The sequence below is a fragment of the Rhagoletis pomonella genome, unplaced genomic scaffold (assembly GCF_013731165.1).
Source record: "Rhagoletis pomonella isolate Grant_MI unplaced genomic scaffold, Rhpom_1.0 Rhpom_scaffold_00002, whole genome shotgun sequence".
Lineage (NCBI taxonomy): Eukaryota > Metazoa > Arthropoda > Insecta > Diptera > Tephritidae > Rhagoletis > Rhagoletis pomonella.
Window position 1 is genome coordinate 39,194,840 of NW_023458556.1, and position 23,208 is coordinate 39,218,047.

The 23,208-nt window shown below is 36.3% G+C and overlaps 1 protein-coding gene across 1 annotated transcript in view; it reads left to right on the plus strand.

Annotated features, from left to right (window-relative positions):
* LOC118733582 overlaps positions 1–21,762 on the plus strand; it is a gene marked incomplete in the record, with an annotated part of 50,190 nt that extends 28,428 nt beyond the window's left edge. The window contains 3 exon segments of the mRNA XM_036463026.1: positions 4,688–4,761; positions 15,425–15,637; positions 18,550–21,762. Coding sequence (XP_036318919.1) covers positions 4,688–4,761; positions 15,425–15,637; positions 18,550–20,241 — 1,979 coding nt within the window.
* Between the last annotated feature and the right edge of the window lie 1,446 nt (positions 21,763–23,208).

Consider the following 23,208-nt stretch of genomic DNA (forward strand, 5'->3'; position numbering starts at 1 on the left):
TCCACAGCGAGTTCTCAGAAGAGGGACGTTACGCATCGAAAACAGTTGGTCTTAAAAAAACAACACTCAAATTGTTTTTGGTCTAAACATTATTTTCTCAAAGCATCTTTAGACGCCTCTGGGATCCGAGTATTAAAACATATATGCTTACAGATCCACACTTCAAGGGCTTAAACTCCTTTTCTTGACCAGTATTGGCTATATTTCTTTTTTTATATAATAATAATTTTTTTTATAAATGTCTAGCTCATTATACATAAAACACCGTGCGATAGTAAATTTTACACAAACAAATCTATATATTCGCGAAACCATGGGCCAAATATAGTAAAATTGCGTTTTTAATTTTTCACTCTGGCGTCATTAAGTCAAAAATGAACTAAAAAATTTTGTGAAATGTGCTCAGAGAGAAAGTGTGGGTATCAAATTATGTAGAATTTAAACAGATTAAATTTTTAGTGCATAAGGACTGGTATTTAAGTATTGAAAATGTCCGTTTAAAATTTTATCCTTGCAATTTCGCAATATTTGTTTTTGAAAAAATTATATGTTAAGGACTTACATGAACTCGATAACATCCCCGAATTTCGTCCTTCTAATTTTATCAGCATAAAAAATTACTTATTCGTCCGTGTGAGTCCGGGTGAGGTCTCGACCCTATTAAGCTGACATTTCAGGGTACTATTTTATATATATATAAGGAAAATTTGAAAGTTAGGGGGGGCTCGAGCACCCCTGCCCCTACCTGGCTACGCCCATGACTTGCAGCAAAAATTAAAATTGCTAGTGCAGCACGAGAAAATTGCATATGTTTTTCAAAAGCAATTTTCGTTCCTTCAGTTGTTCACAGTGTAAAAGTGTAAGTTTTATTTCGGAAATTGATTTTGAAAATTGACAAACGTTATTTTCGGGGATTCTCGCTTTCGTCGTCTGACAGAAAAATGCATAAAAAAGTACTTGCTTTGCCACATCTAACTGCACTTCAACGTAATATAGAAAAAAGGGATCACTATTCGGTACGGTATACCGTTCGAGATTTCTACACATGGCAGTATTTAACAAAAAAAAACTTGAAAAAAGCGATACATAAGTATGTAAGTACATATGTTCATCTGTGTAATATACAAATATGTGAGTAAAAACTAAATAATAGGGCTTGTTTTTTTTCGATAAAAATGAATGGTTCTATGAGAAGCCATGAAAATATTGCACACATTTTCAAATAAATAAACCTTTTCTCTAAACGAGTGGGAAAAATTCATATCTATTTGCGAACGCAAATTATTGATATTAGCGCAGTTCGATGACAAGCAAATATTTACCTTTTTTTAGGCTTATCAAAACCAATGTATGCCAATATGTAATGTATTTACAAACACGACATACAATAAAACCATAAATGAAAAAATACTTCCACATAAATATGTATGTATGTACATTAAGGGTGCCCTTATTTTTACAAATCAAAATTTCGACGGGCGCCGCTCGAATATTTGTGTTTTTTTTCGTCTGAAAGACTTACAGTAAAAGTTTGGAGTCGATAGGATAACGCTTGACAGAAACGAAAATGAATTAATAAAGGAAATATGTGTTTTGCTTCAGAAATGAAGTTATTTTATTATTGATATGGATGTATTATTATATATTTGTATTTGTGTTATACTATTTTATTTACAGAATTTCATAAATTCATATTAAAAACTCATGTTGGATTAAATAACACTCTTTACATGTGTGAACTATGCATTTATTTTACCTCTCAAAAATACATAGATGAACACATTATTTAGATTCTTAAACTAAATCTGATTTCTTGCAAGAAGAGTATCTCTTTCGATCGGCTTCAAGAACCTGAAGCTACGCGCGGATGCATCGATTAAAGAAAAAAAAACGCAAAAAAAACTATAAAGCATGAAATTGATCAAAACTTTAGCGTAAAAGGCATGTATTTTCTAGGCAGTTATTGTTCCATCCAAAAAGGTCTCACTTTTTGTATTTTGTGCATAGAAAATGCTGTCATGGCTGTGTTTTTTACGTTGCTAGTAATTTTGGTTTGCTTTTATTTTCTTTGCTTAGCTTGTCTTATTTAACATAAAGTGCACTACATCATTTTCACGTAGTGACAACTGCAGAAAGCAGCATCGTAACTCTTCTGTGCTAGGGAAACTAGAAAGCCACGAATGACAGTCGGCAATAAGGGAAACTGTTAGCAATCTAGTCAACTTAAAATGCAGCTGACAGCTTAACTTAAAGTTTTAGTATGTATGTATATTAAGCTTTTAATTACCCAGTCGGCAAAATTGGTAGCGATAAACGTTTTCAGGAAGGGCTTTTCATTAAAATGTTTACATAAAAAGGAGTAAAGATTAGAGAAATTAAAGCTTATCAATTCAAAGATAGTACTAGCTCACAGAAGGCCTAATTCTTTGTTATTTTGCCGAATAGGTACTCGTCCGTATTATTGGTACATTAAACACAAACAAGCAAAATTTCATTTATGGTGGAGCACGTACGTAGTACTGCTGTGATTTTTCATACTTTGGCGTGCCAAAGGCCTCATCTACCGAAGAATTCAGTGCGAACTGTCAACTAAAACGTCTTGCACATTTCTTCAAGTCTGACAAGAAGCCATCACAGAATGTTATTTTCAGCCTTTCATCTAGCTTCGTTGCATTTGCCAGTGGGGGAATCTCAAAATTGAGATCTCTGATATGAGGATTCCCGGGATTGACCTGACGCAGTTAACCACGCTCGTTTGTTAGTACGGTAGCCTCAGTCGCAAAGTTCGTACGAATTTTCACTCGACGCCTAGGTGGGATGAAGCGTGCCGCAGCAAAATAGTGGTCTATTGCGGGGCTGCTGTTGGCCAACATGGACGTCTCTTGGTGTGGAGATATCTAGGAAGACGTGTCGGTAGGATAGTATATAGTTAGTCGATAACGGCATTAGACAAGACCGGAATTGCAGTTGACTGATAGCATGTTTCGATATACTCTGTCTGCTATATAATGAAGACTGGTTAGCAATTCACGCAGGAGTTCGAGAGTGTAGTACGTGGCAGAGCGTGTATAAGGTGTGTTCAGATGAGCTCCGTGGAGCCGAAGGGTCCCCTTGTTTGCCTGCTTGCATCGTCTTGTTGCGAGATGTGGAGGGCGTGGAAGCAGGAGATGATATGTGGGGCATGCCGAGTCATTCCAGCGTGCAGAATCAGTTAAATATTAGTGGGCACCTCTAGTAAATCATTCATTTCGCTATATACATATAGAATGGAATTCAGTATTTATATCGTCCTTATAATGCAGATTGTGTATGTGGTATTATTTTTGGAAATTAGTTTTTCAAATACTCCGCTAGCTTACTCTAAGATAATAAAAAATTAAAACCCATATCTTAAGAAATGTGATATTTGTAAGCATCCTTGGATCAGATCCGTAAGCATTTTCTTGTTAATTTGTTAAAAAGTTGTTTGCTTTTATTGTAAAGATTGAAATTTGTCAAATCATTAGGATAGTTTTCATTTATTATGACGATATTTAAGTATGTAGGTTATAGTATATGTGTTTAGGAACCTATAATATATGTATATAAAAAGTAGGTACTGATTATACAGCTTCTAACTAAAAGTTTCTAAACAATTAGGGGGTTCATAAGACATGTTAACCGTCGTTAAATCTTAACATTTTTTAGAGGATTTTTTACCATACCGAAATGTTTTTAAACTGATCAAAATATATAACTGGTACCCCACCATTTTAAGCATTATTTTACATAAATTTAAGCTTAACATGTTACGACGGTTAACACGTCTTGTGAATCCCTTAAATCTAACTTCAGTTTAAAGATAAAAAATAATAAAAACAAAAACCAAAATTGACGGTGATTGGAAGAACAATTTAAAATAGAAATACGCAAAGGCTCTGAGGAGTGGAGTTATCAATTTTATAACCGACAGCATAATTTGCATATTGTATAAAAAAAAAACTTCAAAAAAAATTATTTGCCATACATACATCTTTATTTTATAGCATTCATCACTAAAACTAAACAACAATTTGGAAGCTTGTTTCTGTGTGCATAAAGAATTAAAAATAGAACTATTAGTAGTTACATATTTTATGTGAAATATTGACTATAATAAGCGTCAGAAGAATGTAAATCTACAAAACTCGAGGGCTGTAAATTCAAAACTGGTAACTGAATTTTTCGATTTTCCAATAACATAATTCCGACCTACAATAAAAATTAATTCATAAGCACATATCAGGCTATTCGTAAAAAAAAAAAACTTGATTGCATATGTACGCATTCTTTTGACGCGCATTATACTTCATATATTTTCAAATGTTTGTATGTATGTATGAAAGTCATATTCGTTGAAGCTATTTATGCAGCTGAAAGTGCTTGTAGGCAATGTATGTATGTTTGTTATTTCGATGTATTAAAAAAAAAAACGAATTACCAAAATAATATTGTCGTAACCAATGCAATGCTTACTATTAAAATACATTATTACACTGAAAAGAAGCTATGCATAAGAATAAAACAAATTAATTAACAAAAGTTTAATCAATTTTCATTTCTTTTGCAAAAACGCATATGTTCCTACACATTCAACAACATACACAACTGCCGCTGATGATGAATTTGCCAATGCCAACCAACTGTGCAACAAATTATTCAACAACAGCCAATCCCACCCTGTATGCACATTACGTTTTCAACACACTCGATCAGGATCACAGCGGCATTGTTAGCTTTGAGGTAAGTGGTAAAGCGCAAATGCATACTAAAATATGTACCCATACATCATGCTTACTCGTATATATGTACATTAGGGTGGTCTAAAGGAGTAAAATCGCATTTTTTTTAATGCTCTAACCGCTTAAAACTGTTCTATATTGAAAAAATATGTACCCCTATTTTTTTTATTTTGAAATCAAAAAATACTTAGTGGTCGCTCAAAGCGCGCAAAGTTGTCTATGTACATCAGTGATGTGCTAAATTTTCGGTACCCAATACCGATTCTTTACATTATCAGTTTTTATCTTAGTATGTCGAAGGTTCAAGAAAACTGCTTTGACAGATGGAGAAACCTTTCAGGCCTTCAAAGATAATATCGTCCGATTCATCTAGAACAAAAATTCTTCAGACAAGATAGAGTTCCTCTGCATTTTGGCGACGGACCGGCATACATATGTATATACAGTTCTCATTTGAATCAGTATCGGCTTTTAATAAGCAAGTCTCCCCATAACAAGTTTTTTTCCATATTTTTGGCCGATGTGCGTTTTTATGGAGACCTAAATATTTCGGTACCGAGTATCGAAAGTATTGGATACTTTTTAAACCGGTACCAAGTATCGATTCAGCATATCACTAATGTACATACTTTACATAAATGGGGAAAACCCACTCTTAGTAGAAATGACATGGAATTATTGAAAATCAATATTTTTCAATCTGGTTCTCTTCAGGAGACACCTTCATTAACAATACCCAATTGTTTATTTAACCATTTTTTAATACTAACGATTTTTTTCTGGTCCCCCCATTGCATTTTCTAATGTTTTTGTCGGACCTAGTACTATAAAAAAATGGCTAAGTAAAAAACTGGGTTTTATTATTGGGAATGTCGTGAAGAGAAACTGAGTTTTCGATCCGAAAATAATGATTTTCAAGAATTATATACAATTTCTACTAAAGTGGATTTTCCACGTATAAAATACATGGAAAACTTTGTGCGCTTTGACCGACCTCTAAATACATATGTACAAATGTATTTTTTGATTTCAAAATAAAAAATAAAAAATCCTAGGGCGTAAGAGCATAAAAATTCCGACTTTACTTTTTCACATGTATTTCGGGACCACCTTAATGTACATATGTGCATGCTCAAGGCAAATGCTTTCAACTCTTTGCTGGGGTACTAGAGCAAACACACATCCCAAATTAATTGCTTTTGTAATCTTACAAGGGAAAAGCGGTTTTAGTCTTTGTTACACTCGTAGACTGCGCTAAGTAATGCTCAATCTTTACCTTTTTCTCATTTTTAACTGCATATTTGTAAATATGTATCAAAAATTCCCTTTCAAAGTTAATTAAATTCCTGCAACCCAAATGCAAAGGAGAGACCAATCGATTGCATAAATTAAATTCAGAAAGAAATATTTGACGCAATTGTAAAAAGGGCATATCAACGCAAACGAATAACATTTTCCGTACGTTACGAAAATAAATTGCCTCATCACTATTACAAATGTATGCTAATTTCATTTTGGAATTTAAATGTTTTATAACCAACTGCACGAGGTGGACATTTGCCTCGGACTTCAAAATGAAAACAAACATGGAAAATTTAGGAAAAATTTACTACTTCTTGCATTCGCCTACACGATATAAGCGATTAATTTTCTAAAAAGAAAAACAAGAAATGAAAGCTATTTTTAACAAGCGTTTAATAGTTGCTTGTAAAATAGAACTAAAAACTGAAAACTAAAAAAAAAACAGGCACATTTTTTCTATTCACTTAAGTAATACAATATAAACCAAATCGGCATGTAAATACGGGTTTTCCAAAGATTTCGACACTTGCGACACCTATCAGCAAAATTTTTTGTGTAGTTGTTGATTCTCATATAAGAAATATACTATTTATCTTCTTCTTTATTGGCGCTGTAACCGCCTAGGCGATTTTGGCCGAGTCCAAAGCAGCACGCGAGTCTTTTCTCTTCTGTGCCAACTGACGCCAATTTTAAATATCATGTGAAGCCAAGTCCTTCTACACCTGGTCGTTCCAACGCAAAGGAGACCTTCCTCTTCCTCTGTTACCAGTATCGCGGCCCGCGTGGAATATTTTCAGAGCAGGAGCGTTTCTGTCCATTCGAACGACATGGCCAAGCCAGCGGAGCCGCTGAATTTTAATTCGCTGCACTATGTCTACACCGTTGTAAAGCTCATACAGCTCATCGTTAAATCGTCTGCGATATTCGCCATCACCAACGCGTAAAGGTCCGTAAATCTTTCGCAGAATCGTTCTCTAGAAAACTCCAAGAGCCGCTTAATCAGATGTTTGCATTGCCCATGCCTCCTCGCCAAACACCAGCACAGGCATGATGGGTGACGAGAGAGTACTTTACTTCTCAAATGTCCCTGAGCGGTTCAGCAGCTCTTATTATCTTTTCCAACATCAGATTAAAGAAATCACATGAAAGTCACCTTGTCTGAAGCCTCCTTTGGTATCAAACGGCTCGGAGAGGTCCTTCCCAATTCTGACGGAGCAGGTGGTATTGCTCGACGTCGATTTTACACAGCCGTATTAGTTTGGCGGGGATGCCAAATTCAGACATAGCGGCGTATATGCAGCTACCTTTAGTGCTGTCGAAAGCGGCTTTAAAGTCGGCTGATAGGTGGTGAGTGTCGATTCTTTAACTCGCGGGTCTTTTTCAATATTTTGCGCATTGTGAATACCTAACCTATGGTGGATTTTATGTATTTATTTCGGTCAAAGAAAACAAAATTCTTACTGACTATGCTATCTAGCTATGCTAACAAGGTACATATAACTTAAAGGTAATAGATAGGTGACATTATAAGATCAGAGTAGTTTTAAGATTAACTTTTTTAACGCCACTCTGGGAAGCGATATATCAATATCCTCGATATCATTGAGTTTATTAATCTCTCTAAGGGCACGACAAATCGGAGCATTCATAGCATACATTGACTCGGAGGAATGCAAATAAAAAATGTCCATGTGCCGCTAATTTCTTCGGGGAACATTGAGAGGAATTCTCCGTAGGATATCAGGGCAATCAACAATCCCAGTAAGTACGTTGAAGATAAACGAGCAAGATAATAACTTTCTTCTATCCTCAAGTGAGTTTAAATTTGTAAGCAAACAGCGCGAATTGTATGAAGGTAACTGTTCGGTAAAATTTAGAGATCTTAATGCAAACCTAATAAAAGTCTTTTGCACACGCTCAATTCTGTTTATGAGCCCAATATGAAATATGAAAGGCATCTTCAGCATTTTTTATAACAGAATAAACTTTGAGATCATCTGCATACATTAGAAATTTCGAGAACAAGAAACCGGAACTTATATCATTAATGAAAATGACAACCAAAAGGGGACCAAGAATACTACCTTGGGGGACTCCAGAGCTCGCATAGAAGCAACGGGAAAACGTATTTTCCAGTGCTACAGCGCAGTGCCTATTGTATAAATAAGAACTAATCCAATCAAGGAACTTTGAATGGAAACCCAGAGAATCTAATTTAGCGATCAAAATTTTATGTGGGACCTTGTCAAATGCCTTGAAACAGTCGGTATATACAGTATCGACTTGGTACCCAGACTCAAAACTCGCAAGGCAAGGCATTATAAGCATTCTTTTTTTTATAAAACATCGAACATGGAATATTAGATTTCTCTTTTTTTCGATTTAATGAAAGACAAGAAAGCTTTGAGATTGGTCTTTATATTCTTTTCGAAATTACTAACGTAGCTTTTATGCAGGAACTGATCAAGAGTCTTAAAAACAAACAGACAAGATAGTTCGTTGACGGTGGGCTTCAGTCTTTTACACAATACATTCGATAAGATCTTGTAACCTATGCTTAGAAGGCTGATCCCGCGGTATTGGGCGCGAATGGCGGGGTCGCTCTTCTTGTGCATTGGGCAGAGCACACTTAAATCCCAGTAGTCGGGCATGCATTCATCTGACCATATTGTGCATAAGAGTTGATGCATGCACCTTATCAGCTCCTCGCCGCCGTACTTGAATAGCTCGGCTGGCAGGCTGTGAGCTCCAGCAGCTTTGTTGTTTTTCAGCTGCGTTATGGCTATTCGTACCTGGTCATAGTCACCCCGTCATCATGGACTGCGGGCTCGGGTTCTTCTCCACACCTCCCGGGCTGCTACCATTCAGTAGGGTGGAAAAGTATTTCCTCCATAATTTAACTACGTTCTGAACATCGGTATCTAGGTCGCCATTGTTGTTCTTACAGGAGTTCGCGGTGGTCTTGAAACCTTCCGTAAGTCACCTAACTCGCTGGTATAATTTTCGGGCATTCTTCCTGTCGGCCAGCATTTCAAGCTCTTCGCACTCACGTATTTCGGCCTCTCTCTTCTTATTGCGGCAAATACGGCTCGTTTCCCTCTTCAGATCCCTACAGCGGTCCCACATAGCGCGCGTTGCGCCCGATCGCAGCGTGGCCCTGTAGACGGCATCTTTTTTCTCTACAGCTTCCTGACACTCCTCATCGTACCCCTTGTTCTTTCAAGCTCGCTGAAATCCGACTATTTCTTCGGCGGCGGTACTTAATGAGCGGGAAATGTGGCTCCACTGCTCGCGCATGTCGGTTTATTGAAGAGTGCTCTCAGAGAGCAGGTGTGAGAGTTCAGTTGTTTTATTCTGAGCTAGTTTAAAGGCTTGTTTAGTTCCTGCCGTGTTATATTTCCCTTGGTTTTATGTCCGATGCTAATCTAAATCATTGCCAAGTACATAAAGTCGTCCTAACATTTTACGCTAAAATGATCCCGAACGGACTCATTTAAGCAGGTGTTTATCGCTGTTACGCATTTCTTAATATCGCGTAACATTACAAGTCAACTATCTTGCCTTTGAAGCAGTGTTGCCAGGTTTTCGGCATGAGAAAACGTCCCTCTTGGTCTGAAGAAACATCATTTCATACCCAAAAACGTCTTTTCCATGTATGCACACAGAATTGTTCTTATTAAACTTTTATTGTACACAAAGGTACATATGTACGTAAGGTATATTTAAATGTCATTTCAACAGAGCACATTTAAAATTCATTAGTGGTATTCACCAAAGTGAGAAAGTGGCCTGGCACTCTGGCAAAACAGCAGATGAGCTCAAGCAACGACTGTTGACAACAATTTGGTGAATACCACTATTGTAAACCGGTTTGAGATCGTTAATATAAAAATCATTTTATACATACACTTGAGATCAGCTGATTAAGTCATCAACATTTTGATCGATTTTGGCTGTTTTTCTTTTGTTTATTTAATGTTTATTATTTTTTAATAAAAGCCTAGCTCATTATATAACTAACACAAACTTTGTGCAAAATTATAAAAAATACGCAAATTTTCAGCTAGATTTTCAATTTTTATTGAGATTTTTTAGAATTTATTTGAGTATGCAGTCTTGAGTATGATAGCCCATTAAATTCCAGGGCAATAATGTGCAAGTTATAAGTTGCTAAAGAACCGCGTCGTTTTTTAAATATATTTTTTTTTCTTGTAGAAATTTGGTTAGGATGTCTGTTGTCGAAAATACTAAATTACGTTCTGCTAAGAAGGAATATAGTGCTTTTGCGAACGTGCGCATTGCAATAGATAAGCTCTTCCTGATTTGGACTTTAATATGCAATTGCAAACATTTTAATAGGACTTGTAACCTCAAGTATCAAGCCTGATTCTCTCACCGGTTCTTAAGTTTCTTATGGTAAGTTAAGTTTTAACTACCAGTTTCTCATATAACAGGTTGGCCAAAATATTAAGTTACGTCAAGTTGCGGAAATTAAGTCTAGAATAAGTGAGTTTTAAGTCATATGTGTCCAAAGAATAAATATCTTTTGAGGTACCTGCTGCAAAAAACAAAGCTTGTAAAGATTTATTAAGAAAATAATTCAAAATCACTTCTACTTACAAGATTTAGTAACAAATTTGCCGAAAGTGTGAGCGTAAGTACTTACTCTACAAGCAAATAGTACGCTATAAAGGGTGAACACACCAAAACTGCGACACTTTGGGAAGCTTATAACTTACCCAAAAAGATTTCAATATTTTGAAATTCAAATACCATAAGCTGACCTTAGTTGGACGTAGACGAAGTTTTATTTGAATTTGATTCCTAGTTGAGTTAAAAATGGCAACCGAGTTAGAAACGAGACAAACCATTTTGCACGAGTTTATAAATGATCCGGCCTTAAGTAAGGGGGTTAGAAACAGTGCTCGGAAGGTCCTCAGTGCGTTTTCGCGAGATCCGAAGGTTTTGTCGGGTTATGTTGCAAAATCCGTATGGAGATCGCAGTTTTTCGTACAAAAGGTAAAGCGGAAAGCTTCATTGAGATGTTCTACAGCTCGAACAGCGCCAGACCGAGCCGCAAAGTAGAATGTTACAGCGAAATTTCGCAGTCGGAAGTTGTATGGATTCTAAATTAAAAAATACAACTGCATTGTTATGGACTACGAAACCTACTGCTTTAAAAATTCAAAATATATTGCAGGCCCAAGATTTTTATACTGCTGCAAGTCGTCAAAATGTCCTCGAAAGTTGTAAGGTGAAAATGAAGTCCAAATTTCCAAAAAACAACATGGTTTGGCAAGCTATTTGTTCCTGTGGCCGTAAGAGCCCTTTTTCCCCATCCAGGACAATGAATGATCAAGTTTATCGGGATGAGTGCCTGAAAAAGCGTCTTCTGTCAGCGGACATGGCAAGCTGCCACTATGCCAAGGACACATTGCCGTGGTATAATGCAAATAACATCAATTTTGTACCTCACGACTGAAATCCACCCAATAGCCCAGAGCTACGTCCTATTGGGGAATATTGGTCAATTGTCAAAGGAATCTGGAAGAAAACAGGGGAAACAGTAAAAAATATTGAAGAGTGCAAAACAAAGCAGTTGTGCGCATCGCGTAAAGTCGATGATGCAGTCGTGCAGAACATGATGGCGCGTGTGCGATGAAAATACCGATCACTTGCATATGGAGCAAATAATAACTAATATTTTAACATTTTAATAACAGATCAGATTACATATAAACTTCTAAGTTATATAATACAAAAAAAAATAACTTCAAAGCCTTCTAGTTTGTTTCTGGTAGTAATCTCTAAGTGTCGCAGTTTTGGTGTGTTCACCCTTTACATTGAATATATTGTGCATAGAGAAAAATTACTGGGAAGTTAAAAAACGTCATTTTTTACACAAAAAACGTTCAAACTTCAACAGGATACAAAAAACGTCCAAATGACGTTAAAAACGTCAACCTGGCAACGCTGCTTTGAAGCTTTATACGCAAGCATACAAGGTATTATGTTTGCGTATACGTACTTATTAACTTCATCACAGTTCCCCTGCCTATACTTACTTAGAATATAATAAACTCAGCTGAGGTGGATTTCCATGGCAGGAGCTTCTATGTAATACACAGTTATGCCCAACAAATGTACTCATTATAAGCATACAAGTAGTCATACATTTATGCTGCCCATTAGCAAAGCAACGCGCTGCGGAGATTATTAAAGCGCAAAGGGCGCGTATCGCAACTTAAGGGGCTTCTAGACACCACCAAAAATGTATGTGTGTTGATAGTTTTATTTGCGCTTTTTTGTTACTCTTTCGCTCTTATTAGGTTTTCCCTTAGCAATGTTTTTATATCTCTTCGACTGCTTATCACATACAAACCACATTCTTTCAATTGTAAGAAAAAACGCAGAATACCTTTTTTTATTTAAAAAATCTTTGCTTCAACAAAGCCTACTTAATGACGTTGCGACATTAAACTTTTACAACAATTGTTATCACCCACCAGAAGGCATATTTTCTGTTTTCAGTTCTTTCGTTCGGCATTCTTATCTTTCTCTGCGCATTAAATATTTTCATTTCACGCTGGTGTTGCTTTTTTTTTAATTCTTTTGCACTTTCGGAAGCGTGATTTTCGGTGCTTTCCATCTTTCAGTTATTTTCTTCTTCATTTTTTTTTTTTGTTTTTTTTTTTTTTTTTTGAAGGCCACATCAGGCATTAACTCTCGTTCGCTTTCAGTGAAGCTTTGCTCTTGTAATATGTATTTGATAAGTATTTATGTGCTATCTAAATACAAACATACATACTCACATTTGTAGCGCACACGGCGTATGAGTAACCTAGGGTTAATAATACAGTCGAATACCGATAGTATGTAATTGCATGGAACTAGTAATATTTTGAGAATTAATGGGGTTTTCGAATTAGCGAGGTTTCGATTTTACCGAACCAGGTAAAAATTCTAAAAAAAAATTTTTAACACATGAGTTAACTGTAACCGTAAACGCTTTAATGCTAGACTTATTTGTTCGTTTTCACTTTGGATTACTAATTACAAGAGGTGATTACAAAGCATTACGATTTATAAGTGGTTGAACATAACTTAAGTACGTTGTAAAAAAAAATACGAATTAACGATGGGACAAAAATGTATTGAAATTTCGCGAATTAACACAATTTTTTTTAAGGAACTAACAGATTGTTACGAAATTTTCTAACCATTTAAAGGGGGATAACTAAGTAAGAAGAAAGTATGTTGTACGCGTGTAAAGTGTGTACATACATATGTTGAAAAGTGCTATAGAAGTTTTGAAGTTTTTGCGCACTTACAACCATGCAGAGGTGGTAACTACCTTTTTGATCAAATAATTATATATTTTTTATTACAGTGGCGAAAATATAAATAGAGAATAGACATCGTACGACTTTTTGGCATTTCCCTTTCGTTTATTTTACGTTTATTATTTTAGTGATGTAAATTTTCGATACTTCCAAGTATCGATCGATACTCGATACTTTTACATTATTCCGTTAAAAATCCCTTATACCATAACCGATAAAAAGTCGTATGACTTTTAATCTTATGTTCTTACTCAAAGTGACTCTTTTTTAGTAAAAGTGTTTTTAATCGAAAACATTGCATAAAAACGACTGAACTGTTGTTGAAACTTATTGTTAGCTTTATATACTTACCATTACAAATTTGTAAGCGGATCTCTATGGCTCTCCAATGAATGTTCTTGAATATATTGATTACCCTCGACTATGTCAGACGCAAAAAAAACTTCTGTGAGCTTTCTTAGATTTTTGATCAAAATGACTCCAAAGAGAATTGCCGTTTGTTTGATCTACGTTATATTCCGGTAAATTGTCATTTTGAAACCTGGTTACACCACACTGCTCCTCAACCATTCTTCATTCAACCATTGTAAATTTTGCAACCCGTTACTTTGCTTTTGCGACGCTGGCTATGAAAATATATTTTAACGCTGAGGTTTGAGTATCGAAGTATCGACATATTTTTTCAGTACTCAGTGAATACTCGAATTGCTCAACAGTTTCAAATACATAATATTCGATACTCGATACCATTCACATCACTATATTATTTTTGATGAAGTGTGAGTTAAGCTACTGTTATTCTTTTTATAGAGACACTTCCTATAATATTTATTGAATTTTCACTATGTATCTGAAGGTAAAAATGCCGATATGTACATACATATGTACATAAAATAATAAATATTCAATCAAAATATATATAAGAGGGAGATGAATGAAGGTGTTGATCAGCGATGCTCCAAATGTTGTTCTTCTCTAGTGCCTTCCACTTAACGAGAAGTCCATAAAGCATAATGGGCGTAATTATGGTTTTACAGAGCTTGAGGAAACCATTGGAGAAAGGCCCTATTTCTCACCTTTTGCCTGAGGAAGTAGCACAGAGCCACTAAAGTCCTCCTCTTCACCCTTTCCGCGATATAAGTATTTCATGACAGCTTCTAGAATCTAGTCGAATGCCTCCGATTGAGGATAGTCGCAAGATTGGTTCCGGTTTATAAGGATTCAGAACAACATAACATTATGGTATTTTATCAACTCTATGTCCCTCTGTGAATCTTGAAATTGCCTATATTCCAATCCAAGGTCAACTATGTATAGGAATTTTTTTTTTGTTAATTCAAAATATACATAAACGTTTCAAGTAATGCTTTTTATAACCAAATTCCGATATCCTCAGTTAATACAGCATTACGATGATAAAGGATACAACCAAAGTGTAATACATAAGTAAATAAAAGTTCCTCTCATAGCCGTTATCTGCCATCTTTGTGGCTTATTGGCCTCTAAAATGATTACAACAGCTGCATGCTTGTTTACATAATTGTCAATTGCACTTACAACCGAGTACCTATTTACATCAATTTGTATTTAACCTACAATAACACCTAAAATATGCGCTTAGTCCTATTTTATTTCAATTTGTCTGTTTTGCGGTAATTTAATTCGGTATTTTCTAAACGATAAAAACAAATGACGCACTTCAAAATGCCGCCAAAGAAAACAAACATTTGCCAACAGGCCATGAAACAGCAAGTAATGCCAGAGAAGTTACAACAGTTAACTGCTGATAACGAATGGCAGACATTTGCTGTATGAAAAAACACCAGCTGCGCGCACGCCACACCCCACACCCCACACAATACTAATTTTCGGCAGGTCTCGCGGGCGGGATAAACGAAAAACTTTAAGCTGAATGCAAATAACGCGCTTTTTTAGTCTTCTTATTTATATGCTTTGACAGTTATTTGGCTTTGTCGCTTATTCATTATCCGTTGGCTTTTGTTTTTCATATGCTTGCAGGATTTCGTTCAAGGACTTTCGATATTGTCGCGCGGCTCTGTAGAGGAGAAACTGCGTTGGACATTCTCGTTGTACGACATCAACGGCGATGGCTTCATAACGCGGGAGGAAATGACTGATATTGTGACTGCCATTTACGAGCTGATGGGACGCCTGCCGGACGAGTGTCCCGCGGAGGAGAAAATCAAATGCAAAGTCAACCACATATTTCAGGTAAGTGTGCAACAGCGTTTGCGGCAGCAGTAAACGACGACTGGCTGCCGGATTGTTTGCGAATCACAAAGCATAAAACGTAAACGAAATAAAAACCTGAAGAAATCATTAAGCATTAAAGCAGTGGAAAAAGAAAGTTGGCTATCAGCTCTTAATGTTTTGAGGAAATGGCGAGCATGCGACTGACTCACTCGTTCACTCACTTAAATATCATCTGCGTGACGATCTGACATGGCCAATCTCAGTGTCCTTCCTTTCTATTGAGAGCGTGCTTGACGTTGACATTGGGGTTTTTGCATTTTATTTTATGCATTCTCGTTTCACGCTAATTGGCTTGAATTTCTCGCTTATTTATTATTTGCCATCCACAGCATCAAGTTGTGTCGTACATAAATTATTTACCTTGCTTGGGCGCTTTTAAATTGATGACTTCGGGGCTACGTAAAATATGAAAGTTAATCTCGCTGCAAATTTCAAAAAATTAAATATCAAACCAAGGGAAAATTTTCAAATAGTTTTATTTAAGTAATTATGATTAGATTAGAAAAGATTAAATTGATTAGATTAGTTTAGATTAGACTATATTAGATACGAATAAATTAGATTAGATTAAATTAGATAAGATTAGATTAGGCATGACTTGTCTAGATCAGATACGGCTAAATTGGATTAGAATAGATCAGATGGGATTATATTAGATTAGTTTAGATTCGATTGAATTATATTAGAGTAGATTAAAATGAAACTAGATTAAATACGATTTGATGAAATAAGATTAGATTAGATCAGATTAGATTCGATTAGATCAGATTAAATTAGATTCGATTAGATTAGACTAGATTAGATTAAAATTAAATTAGATTAGATACGATTAGATTAAATAAGATTAGATTAAAATTAAATTAGATTAGATTAAATTAGATTAGATTAGATCAGATTAGATTACATTACATTAAATTGTATTAGATTAGGTAAGATTAGTTTAGATTAGACTAGATTCGAACATATTAGAGTAGATTATATTAGACTTGATTAGACTAGATTAGATCAGATTGGATTAGATTAGACTAGGTCAGATTAGATAAGATTAGATTAGATTAAATTAGATTAGATTAGATTAGATTAGATAAGATTAGTTTAGATTAGATTAAATTAGATCAGATTATATTAGAAAAGATTAGTTTAGATTAGACTAGTATTTCCATTGTTTTGTTTAGAATTTCCATTAAAACATCAAGTATATTGCAAATTCACATAGAATTACTAATACACATTTTACTTCTAACTGTATACTTTGCGTACTTTTTTTAGTACCTTTCTACTACCGTTTTCCCAAAAGGCGATCACGTTCTTCCAATTTCTCCTACTCCCAAAATACAAATCTAGATAAAGGAGAGTCAAATTTGAGCTGTCACAAATTACATAATCATTATTATGTATTTTTCATCAACCAAAAAAAAATACAATTCCAAAAATAATCATTATAATCAAAATAATCAGAGTGAAAAAATAGCACACGAAAACTTATTTTTATTTTTGATCCCATATCTCCATAGCTACTAAATGAGCTAATGATTAGCTAGAAGGAAATAAAGTTTTAAAATACGGTAAAAATGGCCTCAGGAATCTTACCCCTAAACCGTAATAACTTTTGGCAGAATAAACAAAAGATGCCACGTTCTGTAGAGGTATTCTATTGGCTGCCATTAGTAACAAGCATTATTTTCTTAATCCAATACATTTCAACTTTCAAGTAGGTATGAGCATTAGGGCGGATCGAAAAACAGAACATGTTTGATACGCAAATTGTATACGTCTTAAAAGGTGTTATTTTTATCCCTTATTCTAGAAAATAGATCCTGGTTTTCTTCGATAATATCTTCAGTTGCGGAATGTGCTTGAAAAATTGAAAATAAGAGTGGAATACCAAATTTTCAAATTTTTACAAGAATTGTGTAGATCAAATCCGAAATTAAGATAAGTGACTTTCGACCATTAAATCACAAAAAAAGAATACAGTAGATATAAGAGAAACAAGTAGCAGCGTTACTTTCAGATTGGTCTAAAATTGGTTTTGGAGATTGGTTAAAATATTGATGTTACTTACTTTTGATTTGCCCTATATATTTTATATGATTTTATGATAGGAAAAAAGTTCCGGAATTTATCCTTGTAAAATTTTTAAAAATTAGTATTCCCACTCTTATTTTCAATTTTTCGAGCTCATTCCGCAGACTGAAGATATTGTCGCAGAGAACTAGGATTTTTTTTTCTAAAATATATCACCTTTTAAGACCTATAAAATTTTCGTATCAAGCACGTTGTGTTTTTCGACCCGCCCTAATGAGCACACTTCATGACTGTGAAATGAATGCAAAGGAGATCACTGTAAGACATTTTCAGTTTTTTCTCGTGACTTGATGAAACCAACATTTTTTGAAAGTCTGGTTTGTATAGAGAAAAGCAATTCTCAGCTTCGCTAGATTGGCGATTTTAATTGTATTTTTGTTTTCTTCTTTTTTTTGTGTATTTGAAGATTCAGATTCTACGTAGCCGAAAACTCCCAAAAAGGCCCTTTGATGATATAAATACGAGTATTGGCATTTAAGTCAATTTTAATTGTTTTAAATGCGGCTCCGAAAAAAACGCTTAAAATCTCCAACCTGAGAAATTACTTTAAATCATCAATTCCCTAGCCGACTGTCGAACAGTGGATTTATTAGTAAGAAGTAGAAGTCGCTGCGCTTAAAACATGTTTTTGTACTGCACTTTTCCAACATTTCCTTGTGCACTGATTAACTTAAATTATAAAAAACACGCTTCGAGCTTTAATTTCATGTTATTAGTAAGCATGTAGAAAATAAGTGGAAAAAAGTGCTCAACATTTCCGCATTTCTTTACTTCTTTTGCAGAAAATGGACAAAAATGGCGATGGTGTGGTGACACTGGACGAATTTCTGGAAACGTGTCGAAGTGACGAAGCCATATCAAGATCAATGTCGGTCTTTGACTCAGCGTTCTGACCATATCCGCTGCGCAAACGGGACGATAGCGCCGGCGCTCACCGGCAACGCAGACAGCCGTCAGTGGGTAGAAATAAGGTAGGCACTGGCGCCAGTAGTAATCATAGTCGTACACGTAGTAGTCGCAATAGGCGCAAGCAATCATCATCACAACAACATCAGCAGCAGCAGCAGCAGCAGCAACAAAAACAACAAGCGCAGCCACAAATGTCACAAGAACAACAGCAAACTCCATTGGATGTGCAGCCAGAACGTGATAAATGTAAAAAGGCAGATAAACGTAACTCCAGTAAGAAAATCCTACAAATACAACTACCAGATAAGGCACATCCACAGTCACAGCCAAAATCAGATTTACAACAACAGCAGCAAAAACGACACGATGCACTTTTAAGCCAAAATTTATCAAATAGTAGCCAAATAACTCAGCTAGCGGAAAAAAGCAGGCCGAGGGCGCACCGTACCGTTACAAATAGTGTCGATGCGACTGCTTGCCACACTTCCAGCAGCGATGCCTCCACTGCCTCCTGCGACAGCGATAGCGAAGAAGCGGTTAGCGAGAAACTCGCTTCAATGTGCCACCACTGCCTGCGACCACAAATCGAAATGCAACTACGTCATCTGCGTCCACATCAGCGCCGACAATGGAGCCGCCTACTACAGCAGCAACACAGCAAGCGACGCAACAGCAAAACGCGCAAAGAGGTAAGCTGGAGCGGTGGCGGTGGCGGTGGCGTTGATCGCAAAAATGGCGAGGGCAGAAGTGGAGGTGGCGGTGGTGGTGCAATTGGTGTGGAACCGTCTGGCTATGGCGCTGGCGACTATTTGCCGCCAACGGGCACCACCTATACAACCGGTGCGCATTGGTCGCGACGCGATGTCAGCGCGGCGGTACGCTATCGTTGTCCTCAAGTGGGTCCAAAGCCAGCGCCCTATCACTTCCATCATCCGCAACAACTACACAATGCATATCAGCTGCAATTGCTATTGCAGCAATGTGAATACGTGCCACCAGCATACCACCAACAACAACAGCAACAAGATTTGTATTATAAGCGGCAAGCGACATTACATAATAATAATATGGACTTGAATACTTCCAACACCACTACCACCGCCACCGCCAACAGCACCACGACTACGTCGAACGCAGCAACCACAATCACCATTGAATGTGATTCGCAACCGCAATCTCAAATTGAACAACAAAAACTGCTGTATCAACAACAAATAAATCAAAATATACAATTTAATCAAAATTTACACGCAATGACCACAGCAACAACAACCATTAAAACTGCCACATCGAGTGGGTGCAGCGTGAATGGCTGCACGAGTAACACCAGCTTAGTCGAAGCGGCGACAGCGCAAACAGGTAGCCAGCATGCGGCGGCAACTCATGTCGCCATGCAGCCGCAGGGGACAGCTCTGCCAGCAATGGGCCGTGGCACAAGGGCGGGCGCAGTTAGCGACAGTGAGCTGCAGTTGCAGCAGCAGCAGCAGCCGAGTACGTCCGAACCGCCGTCGCTAGTGAAGGTACGCGCTTGGTACACAGTGGCGAAACAGGGTGTTTCTTGCTAATAATCAATTTACCATCTCAATCTTTCGGCTTTAACTCAACTGTGCTCTCTATTTACTATTTAGTACTAAGTATTCTTGTAGGAGAAAGTTCTATCTTAGATATACATATATGCATGTATGTCCCTTAACAGAATCGTGCGTAAGTGCGTAGTGGTTTTTGTTTTTTTGTTGTTAATTATTGGTATGTATGAATGTAAGTGGAAGACTCTGTACGCAATTATGCGAAATGATGCAAAATTATTTGCTCTTGAAGCCATCACGGGATCTTAATAGGCCTAAAGCTGAGTTTCACTTGTAAATACCGAATTTTTATGCAGAAGTCATCAGGAGCTAAGACTATATTATTACGAAAAGAGGGCAAGTAAGCCAAAGAATAAAGTTTTCCCAAAAAGAAATCCGGCGATTGGTTTTTAGCATCATACACGGGTATTCCCTTTGAAAGCTTCAAAAGTCTAAGGTTTGTTGACCTAGATTTCGCGAAACTACACAAAAGAAAATTATGGAACGATTAAATCGGACGCTCTTGGTGGCTAGTGCAAGAGACTGGGCGACCCGTAAATGCAGCCCTCAGCCTTAGACTGTGCTCAGTGGCTTGACAAATTTTCGAAAAAAAAATAACGCTCGATGACGCCTTCAACTAAAACATCACACCCTGCAATAACTTTCAGTGTACTAACTCTCGTAGGTTATATGCAGATTATTAATGCCTCAGAAGTGATAATTCCGCTTATTCACATATCCCCCGAAAATGCAGGTTTTCGATTAAACGTTGTCTTCTTCGTGGTCGAGATGTATTGAGCATAAGTTACACTCGCTTGACGGTCAACGGCTAAAAGTCGATACACTGTCTGCACTTTTTAAAGGAATATCTTCAAATCGTTCACCAAAATTCTCTTTAAAAACCGCCACCGGATGCCCAATCGCATCGTAAATAGTCTGGTCGATACCCTGGAGTCCTCTCCGACATCTGCAGCGGTAGAAAGGCTGCTCCGGATCCGCCATGTCTGTCCCATACTCTTCTAGTCGAGAGATTAAATGCGCGATAGTTGGTGTCGAAGGAACAGAGGATTTTCGCCTACTTTCACTATGTAAATAAAGTCTTACTCCGCGTGCTTGCGAAGTTTTTTCGATTCGTGGTCAGTTAGCGTGTGTTTTATATCTGTTTATTTCACAAATGTTAAAGCAGAACTGATATTTGCCGGAATTTGCAGAAGTTGGAGCGTCTTCCGATAGGGTGATGACATTCGCGTCACGTTTGTAGATTTAACGCAAATCGGACGTGTGTGGATTTAGTAAAAGCCACTAGTTCCGATTTTTTTTTTAAAACCCACATTTCATAATTGCTTTGCAGAGTTTGCTTATGTGTCTCCTTTCCTATCTTGAGGTACTTTCTATAAATGTATATGTATTAGGAACCCATAAAAATGGCGCTAAAAATTCGTTTCAAATTTTAACAGCGAATGATAACGAGATTAGGTTAAGTTTAAAAATATAGTTTAAGCAGATTAGTGATTATAAATAAAAAAAAACTCATAATTAATTATTTATAATGATCAATGATAGATTTGAAATGTTAGGAATTTTTAATAGTTGTATGTATGTATGTATGTATCTAAAAGCCAACGAAAAGGGTATTCAAATTAGAAAGCTAAGATCATATTGTGCGCTATAAGAAATTCGATTCAAAAATGTTTTATCAAGGTTAAGTTAGACTGAAAAGTCGTTTAAGCAGGGCACACTTCTGCAGCCCTTGGGCCATTTGTGATATTGCGTTGGTGTTTGTGTTTACTCCAATCTCCTTAAAACTGTTAGGAGTGAAATTCGTCAAGTTTCTTACTACAATGAACCCGAGATCATCGAGCCCCTTGTCTGGTCGGGGTAAATCAGGGACCGAGAACGCGTTCCAGTTTGGTTTAGTTCTGCATGAGAACAAAATTTAATGTCAAGAACGTTCCCACAAAAGGACCAAACGGAAAAATAAATATTGAGCGCTTTTTGAACAAGAAAAAATTCAGAGCAAAAGGAGCGAAACGTTTCCATAAAGAACAAAATGCGAACAAAACTCTCGGAACGTAGTCCGAGAATTTCTTTCCCTGTAAGAAAGTTCCTGAGACTTAAGTTCCTAAATTGCTATTCGAGAGAAAATTACGTAGACTTTTGTTCCCATATAGTTCTTTTCGAAAATGTTGCGAAGACTTCTGTTCCCATTTTGTTCTCTTAGAAATGTTCCCGAAAGTATTGTTGGCTATTCGTTCCCTTTGGGAATGTTCCACAGAATTCTGTTCTTATATAATTCCTATATAATTCCCATTGAGAACTTCTCGACAATTTTAATCTCATTTTGTTTTTGGTTTTGAAGCGTTCTTGAGAACAAAACTACGAGAACGACATTAAGTTTCGTTCATACCTTTTGCTCTCGGTCCCTGGGAAAAAGTGCTTGAAGGGCAGATAGATTTTAAAAGTTGCTTGCGAACACAGCTCTAAATCTCGAAAGTGTCTCATTTTCTACGAATTTGTTAAAAATTCTTTTTCAAGACGCCGAAAAACTTACGATTGGATCGTAAATTGCAGACCCGTATACCGTTTTTCTCGATCAGCTTATTTTCTCAAGATATTTTCAGGCTACTAACGATAAAACCCGATAACCGATGCATAAATAAATAATAATAAATATTAATAAAAAATACATACGAAAAAATGCAATAATTTTTTGTGTGAAATAGGAGCATTTGGGTGCAATTTTCCTTGTTAAAGTTTGATATTTTTTATTTGCAATGCAAACTTAAAATGAAAGCATTTTCCAAAGATTACCTAATCTACAAGGTTACCTTTTGATGTGCGATGATATTTTTTTTAAAACATTTTAACGACGGCTCTACAGGGACTGCTAGAGTTCGTAATAATTTTGAGTGAAGATTTGCTTATCTTGGCATTAAATTTATCCAATAAAATTTGTACGTAAATAAA